Raw genomic sequence first — 11,798 nt, forward strand, 5'->3', positions numbered from 1 at the left:
AAAGCTTATAAAAATGTAATTTGATAGGCAAATCATATTTTAAAAACATGTTCTGAAACCCCCAATTATCATATCATTAGTTCACATTAGAAGAAAAATCCAACATGAATGTTATTGTTTTTAAAATGCTAAAACAGACTCATTAATCTGCAGAAATTCTGAATTGCGAAACGTGATATTTTCATAGGGCAATATTATGCCAAAAATATAGTCATTGTTAGATTCTAGACATTGATTACTTTCTCTATGCCAAGTTGTATGATAGTAAAAAAAGAAAAAGAAAAATATACTATTTTAATTTCCTTTCATCTTGATTTAATGAACAATTAATCAAATTTATGTTTGACAAGTCGAAAACCAGAAAAGACTCCTTCCTTAAGTAGTAAAAAGTTCACTCAAATAAGTTTTTTTTCTTTTTTATACTTGTTAACTATGATCACAATTAAACAATTTTTACTATCTTGCTCAACCCATATTGTTTAAATTCTGATATTATAGCCAGCAACCTAAATGTAAACAAAGACATGATACAAGCATTGTATACATACAAAAATTACAAAAAACTCTGTATTTTGCTGAAAACGGACAAATGAAATTAAAAAAAAACTTCGAATTGTACATTGACCATTTAAAATTTAAAAAAATGAAAAGAAAAATGACCATGTATCTCTCAACGTTTAAGTGGACCCCCTCCCCCAGTCTTAACCGAATTCCTTATTTGAAAATCATTGGAACATGTAACATATATACACTTTTCAGATATTTCTGAACGTAAAACATTACCCGGAGGCAGTAAGATGAAAATATGTGTTCTTTTTCCTAATTTGTAGAACTGTTCTAAGTGTTTAAATCAAAAGATAACGTAACGCCAGTCATTTATTTAAAATGTATAAAGGGAATTATATTTTTTCTTAGATTAACAAATGTGAATATGAAAATAGAGATATTTATGTCACAAATATCCTAAATTGTAGTTCAAGATAGGTGACTTTGAAAAATCCATGGACCATTCATTCATATTAACTTCTTTTTTTTATGAAGATTATCTGCAATTTTTTACGTTAAAAAATGATATTTACCTCGGAATACGAAAAATAACAAATAACGTTTCATAAGAGATGTACATGTAGCTCAAATACAGTGTAAGACAAAAGTACATGTAGTTCTCATGTCAACTTATTTATCGATATAAATAATCGGGTTAGACAATATTGGCGTGTTGGCGTTGTTTTTTCTGGCAAATTAATTGTTGTCATTTTTAGTTATAAAAGGAAAGAAAAGGATTTCTTAATGTTCTGATAAGTTAAGGATAAAAATTAATTAGATCGGATATTTATCAACAGCTTGACAAGTCGAAGGGTTGACAAGTTGACAACTCGACGGTTGATAAGTTGACGAGTTCTCAGGTTGACAATTGGACAGGTCTATAGGTTGACGGGTTCACATGTTGACGGGTTCACAGGTGATTTAAAAGATTTAAGGGTAGCACAGGTCGACTTGTCAATTGTTGGACTTTTGACCTATCAACCTTTTTACCTGTATTGATAGATAATTGATGATTTAGCTTTATTGACTTTATCTAAAATATATAATGATTTAAGAAATGAAGATAATAATTTTTCTATTGATTGACGTATCAAAGAAAAAATTGACCGGAAAATTTCATCAATGCGCTACGCGCATTGATGAAAAAGTTTTCCGGTCAATATTTTCTTTGATACGTCAATCAATAGAAAAATTATTATCTTCATTTCTTAAATCATTATTTATACTATTTATACAAAATTGCACATTTTTCGCCTATTTGAGTCATATACTTCTTACCTATTGTGCTTTTTGTCATAATCAAGTAATTTTCTGCTATGAGAATATTTTTCAAAATGTAGTGAACCACCTTAAGCTATGAAAAAAAGAATTAATTTATAAGCTACGTATTTTTTATTCAATATCAATATCAAAGGAAATACAGAATAAAGTACTGAAGCTCTAACAGTCGGACTCTTTTGATGTGTTATTATGCAAATTATGTCAAAACGACAGACAATCTCTCTCTCTCTCTCTCTCTCTCTCTCTCTCTCTCTCTCTCTCTCTCTCTCTCTCTCTCTCAAAAAGGTTGAAACACTCGTATGTCTGATGAAAGCATCTTGAATTAGCTTTGATGAATAAAACAAATATGTACAACATCTACAACTTACGGGGAAACTAGCAATTAAAGCGATGTTGACAACTTTCAAGAATACTTCATAACATATATAGGTAATATAAGTGTGCTCAATTGTTGGAATGTTGAAAAAATATCATTCAGTAGACACAATCAATAAAACTATAAACATTAAAGCAACAAAGTAACTGATCTAATTGTCAGTTATTGAAATAAATTCAGGTGTAAATTCACATGCTAACTATACTGAATGAATTTTGATACATAAGCCACTGTCTACTAAGTAGACCGTTTTCTTGGTTTCGGAGATTTTTTTCTTTTGAATTAAAAAGATAGCGTATATACATGTACATGCACTTTGACTAAAAAAATATTTTCTATCCAAATATAAGTATTCGTAATGGAAATTTTTTTGATAAATAGTTAATCCATGCAGGCACAGATGTAGATAACTATCAATGCGTACATAGCGGTGCATCATTAACAAACAAACTTTGTTTTCATTGACTGTCGATATAAAACATGAATATAGGGATTGGAAGTATATCTAATATTTTTGGAAATGTTTTATTCAATTTTTTAAAAAATCCTTCGTAAGTCCAAGTGTTTACTTTGCTTTAACGCTAAACCTCAAAACGTCCTAGATAGTACATATTGAATATCAATTTCTAAGTTAAAAAAATAAGAAACCGTTATCTATACCATATTTTTCAGTTGTTTAGATGAGACTTAAGAATATTTATTTCAATACATTTCTATGGATAAGTATTCTGTATTATTATCCATAAACACGGTGTTATGTTTTCTTCCATGAATAATGTTTTATCTTTATAAAAGATACACTACAGCTATTTTTCTTCATCTTTGATATTTCTTTTAAATGAGTGTTAACACCCCCATTATACGGCTGTTCCGAACGCGGAGCAGCAGTAATTTGCCATAAAAAGGGAAGGTCTTTAATTTTCTTTTAAACTTTACAAAAATATTTACTTCAAAATTCTTTTATATATAATATTTTGTAGGAATTAGCTACAAGGCTCCAGTAAAAATCATGTCGTTTCCAGTGTTGACATTTACATTCATTTGATAAATATTTGATTAAATTTTTTATCTCCATTGTAATCTTTCTTGGTATTGGCTCCATTGTTTTCCACTGATTTCTAAAATAGGAGGTTCAATTTGGCATTGCGCAACAAAAGTTGTCCTGCTTTGTTTTTTAACATATTCCTTTAACTCCCCTGGCTCAGATAACTCAAGCAGTTTATCAAAGTGATAGGTTCCAAACACAATAAGCGTCATTCTCTTTATGACGTCATGTTGTAATCTGTAAACACACGCCTCTTGTACCTTTAGCTTGTTTACAAACTCCATAGGTATCAAGGAAATAATATCCTCTCTGCTCATAATGCGCTTTTTTGGCTTATTTTCTGAGGATGATACATGCTCAGTATTACTTGTTTCTAGTGTTACTTCAGTTCCAGTAATTTCTATTTGTTTTTTCTTGCTTTTCGTCTCCTTTCTAGCTGGTACACAATTGCACGACTCCAGTATTTTAAAGAGAATGTCGTCTGGGTTGTTAACGTTTATCTCCATTTGATTTAGACTCATATACACCAACATTAGAAATTTTTCTTTTTCAGCAAATCTGTGCATTTGTTGTAAATATGACTTTAAATATTGTAAAGGACGATTTCGAAATAACACGGGACCAAATGTTTGGAAATAAGAACATCTAATAAAAAGAGCACATATTTCTGAGTATCCTAATGAATGGTCCTTGCCTTTACCAACTGCCAGTTTTTCAACTTTACTGAAGTTTTCATTCCGACAGAAAGTTTCAAATTGTGAATATAGGATTTGAGTCCGATCTCCTTTTGTTAAACTCTCTGATAGATCTTTGACTTTTGTTTTCTTTCCAAGGGATCTGACAAATTTAACGATATTTTCCCGATCTTCATCAATTAAAAAGATTATGAAAGCTTTTGTACATGTGTTTGAAGAGGACATGTTTTCAAATAACATGTGCGTTTTCTCTGCTAGGTTTTCGTTTTCGGACTTTGATATGTCTATTGCAAGTGTCATGTCCACGATAATTGGTTCATGGTATTCTGTAACGTCAAATGTAAGAGGATTGCTGATTAATATCGGTGATGAATTCGTGACAGCCACGTATAATTGTTTAGCTGTTGACCTTTTCCCAGATCCCCATAGGCCTACCAAACAGAGTACTTCACCACCGCTGGTGATAAAGTTCACTCCCTCGTGAAAGGCTGATGTTTTATAGAAAGGTTTCTCTAAGCTGAAATCTAATAAGTCAAAAAATAATTATTTATCAGGTCATACATTATTATGTCAGAATGTAAAAATATTAAGTATTGATATCTTTAGTAGAGAACTGGACATACCATCAAAAGGAATTTCTTCATTTCCCTCCTTGTATTGTCCTAAAAACAGAATAAAATATGACATTTCAAATATTATTATTTATTCAGAAATACAACCTTGGGCAATACAGCCCATCAGCTTAATAATATTATTATAATTAATATTTTTATTATTAAATAATATTACTATTATGTCTTTGAAAATAAAAATAAATATAGTGATAATGAATTTTGTTAGAAATTGCCATTGCTCCGATGACGTAGCTATCACTGAACATGTCATCAGAGTTATTGCAGTACATAACAAGAGATTCATTGAAAATGCACTAAATGGTTTATGATTCAACATCGATAGGCAAAATTATGCACTTCCAGTTGGTAAAGTATTTTTAAAACAATCTTTCAAATCATAAAAATTACTTGCATGCAGTTCTTCTTTATAATGTTTTATTGTAGTATTCTATGTAACTAATCAAAAGAAAACTTATAAAGGTTGTGCTGTTTGTATTTATTTCTATTAATATCTTTTGTAAACTTAGTTTTATAATACTTACTTCTTCTGCAAATACAATGCCCGATTAAAAACAGTGCAAAGAAAACAATGAACAAAGATACAGGAACTCCGATTAATATCCCCAGCGGCAATGAGACTGCTTCGTTTGAAACACTAAAACAAATTTAAAATACCGACGATTAATTGAAAATGTTTTATGTAACATAATTATTAATTTGTTTTAAATATGAAACCCAACAAAACATTTGATCATTCTGTTTATGTTCATCTTTGATTATAAACTTTACACATAATTATTTTATATCTCAAACGTCAACGGGTAAAATCAAAACCAAACTACGCTTTTTCAATGGTGACTTCAATAACATTCTGATTATAAAACAAGGCCAAAAAAAAGTAAATAAAGCCAATAAAATACTAAAAATGCAAAATGCTTGCATATGGGTTAATTCACCTCTTAACATCGTCAATTCATAAGAGTTGATCACTACTGCCCTGACAAACGTCGCTTAAATTCAAAAAGAAATTAAACAAGAGAGCAAGAAACCTATCATAATCAGTTGTTCTTTGAAGCAAAATATAAATGCAGAGAGAAAAAGCCAACGAAAGGAAATTTCAAAATTTCGAATAGTTTCCATTAAATTTTATAGGCTCCGCCTTTTGAAAGATATTTGTCAAAGACGTATTACCGTTTTTGATGAAAATAAGTTTTCTGTAAATAACGAGCACTGATAAATAGCTTATGAAATGGTAGCGTATTGTTCTAATTGTTGATTTTCACTTACGGTTGTTAAAATTTAAATAAAGTATTTGTTCAATGTCAATCCCCATCCTTTTCAGAATTGAAACCCTTACAAATTACCAATACATCTGTTTCGGACCCCCCCCCCCCCTATAAAAATATTCAGTTTGGATTTTTTTTTAATCTAGAATGTATTCCATAGGCATAAATAGTATTTAGGGCAGGAAATGATCATTTGACAACTTCTACAAATAACTTTAATACTCACAGTAGTATTAATAGAGGAACACAAAAGACTTACTTTTCACCATCATTATACGTTTTGTTCAAACATACAGGATCTGAAAATATATAAGAAACCTAAACTTTGCAAAAGCTTCCTGACAAAATATAAAGTCGGCAAAACATAAAAGCTTATCACACTCGAGTGATTGATTGGCAGCATAGCATGAATACTAAATGTTCAAACATGGAATCCTGATCCAAGGATTGAATCACCTCTTTAATTGGTAATATTTGTTTCCTTTTATAAACCTACATGTTTGACCATTTGTATGAACTTTGCAATGTATGAACTTTGCAATGACGTAATAAAGATTACTGCGCTTATTGTTTGACGATTACATTGCTCTAAACATAAAAACAAAGCTAATATTAAATGATTGCCTTTCTAAAACGTTTCTTTAAATATTCTGAGGAGGTCATCGGACTTTAAACACAAAATTTAATCATATGACCAACCAATCTCATATTCCCGTGAGCATTTGAAAACGCTCATTTTCATAAATGTTTACATTTGCAAATATTGTTTTAAATAAGTAACCAATAAAAGAGAAAAAATGTTCATTTCTGTATATTTACATTTACAAATATGCTTCCTTATATGAACCTATAAAATAGCGAAAACGTTCATTTCTATGTGAACTCTGTTATGATGTGTAATGACTACCTGATAATTTCACGCGATTATGCTTTGACGGTTGCGTTATTGTTAGCGTCAAACCATCGTTTATTGTAATGATTGCGTTATTGTAAACGTAAAACCACCGTCATAGTAATGATTGCATTATTGTTAACTTAAAATCATGGTAATCATAATGATTCTGAACAATTTGCCTTTCTCAAACGTAAATATAAGAAAAAAACAGCAATGTTAAAATGTTGCGTGATCAAACCTTTTGAGAATCCTTTTGGGCTTCACAGGATTTGATCACGTGACCAACCAAGTTCATATCCACGAGAACTTTTTAATCTTTGTTTATATCTTTTTTTTTTAAATTGAATAAACTTTTATCAGGAAAATAAAAATGCACAAGCACTCAAATAATGATATAAATGTACATGTAAACAGTTCGCATATATAAATAAATAAAAGTCATCCTACTATCAAATTATAGTGGGTGTGGATAGACAACAATAGTTGTATGTTATGAAAATCCGTTGACAATACTAGTTAAAGAACTACATAGTTTAAGATAAACTTACACTTATAAATTTCATTCGACCAAATTCGCGTGCTTGGACACGATCCAGTGGTCACATTACAGGGAACTGTATCAAGAGTGTTGGCCCCGGTGTTGTATACCGGACAGTAGTCTTTGGAAAAAAAGTTAAGCTATAATTAAAATATATTCATGTCATTGACATATACGTTATTATATAAAGATTTTAATACACAAAGTTTTGTTTTGTTTTGTTTTGTTTTGTTTTTTTTTTTTTGTTTTTTGGGATGAAATGTTTATTAATAACCAACTGCTTCTACATACATCACGTACATACATCACAAATTTTCAAGGACACAAAGTATGTTTAAGAAAGCAACGAGAACAATTACATCAATAATGCATATATAATGAACGTTTACTAAGAGAGAAAAAAACAAACTACATATTGAGCACCTTTTTTATTGAGAAAGAGAGAGAGAGAGAGCACTCTAGAGTGAGTTAATCACAGGGGTCCAAATTTCCCAGTCTGTATTGAACTTATCCATTTCACTTCTTTCTTTTGCACAGAATTGGAATACTTTATATAACTGTTTTAAATCATTCATAAGGGCATTTACTGTTAATTGGTTTTTCTGGCATCTACTTCTGTATATGTATTTTTTTATCAATATGAGTACAATATTGAATGCTTTTGAGTTCACATCATCTAAGACACCAAAAATAAAAGTTTTATTATCAGGGACTATTCTAATTCCTTTAGAGTTGCAAACTCTAACAAAGATTTTAATACATAAATAATTTTGTTTAAATAGCAATACACGTTTTCAGGATTATATTTTATTTTGCACTTTTAAAACAATATATTTTAATTCCCTTATATCTTCATTACATGTCCCATGTAGCTAATACACATTAAAAGACGAAACGCCAACAACTTTTTATTTGAATAGAAATTTTGTGAATATTGTGTCAGTATTCTGTTTTGTCCCTCCAATTACTGACTCGACTTTCATGTGAAAGTGTTTTTGACGGTGCAATATATGTCTTTTTGCTTGAAATATTTTTCTGAAGGGTAAACTTCTCAGAAGCTGACAAAGCAAAAAGTCATAATGATATTTTCTTGTAGTGTGATTTGTATAAGAAAATATCTGTTTGATATATAAGCAAGATACAGAGCTTTGCGCACAATGCTATGTTTGTACACAGAGCTGATTTCATGCTTTAGTTTGTTTATATTTTAAATGCAGCTATGCTGAATAGGAAATACTAAATTTTAAAATCTTATTTTGAATGTAAGGAACTCATGTGAACAAAAACATGACTCAAACCAATCTATGTATCTTGCTTAAAACTCTACGATTGATACCGAAATTTTGGTTGATCATTATAGAAATGTTTTGCAAAAGGGATGGTATGCTGTAACTACTTGTTATTGAATAAAGATGAAAATAATGGGTTGGCGTTAGTAAAATAGAGTGATATGCCTGTGAATACATCGATTATAATAGCTCTTTAACATATCAAGTGACAACATTTTTCATTCGAATGTATTCATCGATCAGGTGAATGAGGTTATAAAACGTCACACGATTTAACGCCAGGTAAACAACAATTGTTTATTGATGGGGAAGAACTATTAAATTTTTTAATGTTTTTAATTTGAGCAATTGAGGTATAATAATCTTCTTTCACATATAGGTTTTTTAAAAATGAAATACAATAAGTAGTAAGTAGTTGATGAAGAAAATGTACCTTTATGCTCATATATTTGATCACTTTATTAAGTGTTTGGGGTGGGGGGGGGGGCAGAACTAAAATAAAGGAATTTGGAAGTTACAAGTGTACCCCTACCAAAACTTGAGTTTAATATCATCTTGGATAGGATATTCTTGTGGTAAAAATGGTATTCATAAAGGTACAATGAAAAAGATTAAATGTATGCAAAAACATGTGTAAAATTTGGATACTTAGCAGTATTTATTTTTTGTTATTCTTCCGAGGGGACATATGGCAAAATATCCTTTGAACGTCCATACCAAGCCATTGTTGCTGAGGTGAGCAATGTGGCCCCATGCGCCTCTTGGTGATATCAATTGATTTTGTTGTTAAGTTGACCCAGGAAATCAAATATGCTCATTGAATTGCAATTTCTTATGATACTGCATTGATAAGACAATTGGCCACAAAAGAATCATCCTTTAATCTATCATTTAGATTCATATACCTCACATACGGAAACTTAATTATGTTCTCGAGTATTAATGAAACCACAGTAAATAGATAAGAGACAAGAATAAATGACCCACACTGCTTGTGAGCAAACAATGTTTGCATGTTTAAACAAATAAAAAGCAAATTAAATAGCTACAAGGAAGCGTTCTTTGAGTTTTATGGGGTTATTGCAAACAACAGTCTGTACATAGTGAACACGACCAACACGTATCTTTATCCCCCAAAAAACTAAAAGATTTAGTTAATAAACACTTTGCATTTGATTTTAGGAAAAGGTATATGCATAGCAAAGAGAAGTTAATGTAAGATATTATAATTCTATAATATAATAATAATTGGCCAAAATATGTTATTTGATGATAAGTAGAAATGATTTATTTTAATGTGATATTAAATTAAGCATAACGACGATGCTTTTTTTACCCCTTGATACATTGAACCTATACGTCCAGTTTAAAGATACTTTAGTTTAGTTTCATTCAAAAAATTCATCTGTTATGCCAGAAAAATGAAAAGGGTCTACAATTTCAGTATCATAGATTTGCAACTACTACATGAAACATTAAAACTGTTATTTTAATAGTGCTTACAACAAAATCATAACAATGCTACATTGCAGTTAAGTTGATCGACGTTAATACGCAAATCAAGTGTAAAAGTAGAACAATATTTAGAGTTTCGGTTTCCTTTCTAATAATATCTCGGTTTTAAAACCATCGTGACAGCATGCGCAAGCAAAATTTACACACAAATATTCTTAATCTGACATAGATCGGTTATCAAGCATAGTGATCATAAGAAAAGAAAGATAACGTTTTCTAAGCAGGTAATATGTTCTCTGTACTTACTTGGATCGACCCAGATATGTTGTATACATAGTTCTACTAATCTGTTATTTTCGTCTGAGAGGCAATGGTAGTCATCCCCGGGACTCGAACAATGAAGGGAGACTGCATCTTGTTTCCAAACAGATTCTTCGAAAGCACAAGGCCCTTTCCTTAGCTTATAATGAAACATGGCCAGCCCAACACAACTCGTCCGATAAGTAAATCGCACTTGCGTCACTGAGTCACGTGAAAGTCGAAAAGTCGATAATGGGAAGTTCGAAACCTACATGTACTTTCTATTGCTAGCGCTAGTTGGTCTTTTTCACTTGCATACGCATGCTCGACTTCATAGTAAGGGATTCTTGGAATACTGTACTACTGTAGATAAACTGTACCATTTGAATTTTGTTTTATAATCTTCACGAGAAGTTTTGTGTTCTATTGTAAATGTCAAAAAGTAACAGTAGCTTAGGTCTTATAATGCAAAGTTATTTTAGATATTATGATAAATAGCTAGCTTTATTCCTTCAAGCTCGGAAAACAACCTCGGATAATGATTTCCGAGCTTGCCGGAAAGGCCCGAGAAGATACGATTGCTACAAAACAGTACCAATGGTTCTTGAAAAGTTTCACCTCGAAATTGAAAAAACAGTAGATCGTAATGATTAAGGCACAGTCAATGAGCTATGCCATTGCCAATGTGAAGCCCACTCTAGATTCACAATTCTAAATTGAGACGTCGGCCCCACTCCAACACAATTTCAGTACACCACTGTGCCTTCCTATTGTTAATTAATCGATTCAGAAATTTAAACCAATGTTTTATTAATCTGCTTCTGTGTTTTATGATGGCTACAGCGCTAGCTCACCAATCTTTTTAAAAGATAAGCTGGTAGCTATTAATATTGATTGGTATTCTGCGCTTGATTATTTATCCAGAAATTTTTTTGATACACTTCATTTTTTGATATATATAAACTGTCTTTTTTTACCAAATGAGACAAAAGTAAAAAAAAATTCTTGCAGATGTGGCAAGACCACTGATATTTTTAACTAGCGGAAGAATGTATGTAATTCGTCATTTGTAAGGAAAAAATACTGGAGCGGACACTCTTGTCTGTAAATAAAATTTGAATAAGTAGATCTTTTCCATTGTTTAGCAAAAATTACTTTAATTTTTTTAAAGTTAGATTTATTTTCATTAAACGGTGAAAAAGTATATAAATTATTGAGTTTAAGGGGAAAAAATGTCGGTTTAAAGATATTTCGTTTATTTACTTTTTAATAATCTTACATTTACTGAGAAGTCATTGTTTTGTTAATATTTTAGAATTAGTTTCGGCTTTCTTTAAAATTTAATGTACTAAACATAATTTGAGATTTTTTACATTTTTATACCCCCGCTCCGAAGGAGAAGGGGTATACTGTTTTACCCTTGTCTGTCTGTCTGTCTGTCTGTCTGTCTGTCTGTCTGTCTGTCTGTCCGTCCGTCC

The 11,798-nt window shown here is 30.7% G+C and overlaps 1 protein-coding gene across 1 annotated transcript; it reads right to left on the reverse strand.

Annotated features, from left to right (window-relative positions):
- Positions 1 to 1,998: 1,998 nt before the first annotated feature.
- LOC128158510 (uncharacterized) lies at positions 1,999 to 10,575 on the reverse strand. Its single transcript, XM_052821384.1, has 6 exons — positions 10,327 to 10,575; positions 7,287 to 7,397; positions 6,103 to 6,142; positions 5,100 to 5,212; positions 4,567 to 4,605; positions 1,999 to 4,467 (listed from the first exon to the last, which is right to left on the reverse strand). Exons 1-6 carry the CDS (start codon positions 10,493 to 10,495, stop codon positions 3,269 to 3,271), a joined length of 1,671 nt encoding a protein of 556 aa, XP_052677344.1. The 5' UTR covers positions 10,496 to 10,575; the 3' UTR covers positions 1,999 to 3,268.
- Positions 10,576 to 11,798: the final 1,223 nt, after the last annotated feature.

Source organism: Crassostrea angulata, chromosome 1 (assembly GCF_025612915.1).
Source record: "Crassostrea angulata isolate pt1a10 chromosome 1, ASM2561291v2, whole genome shotgun sequence".
Lineage (NCBI taxonomy): Eukaryota > Metazoa > Mollusca > Bivalvia > Ostreida > Ostreidae > Magallana > Magallana angulata.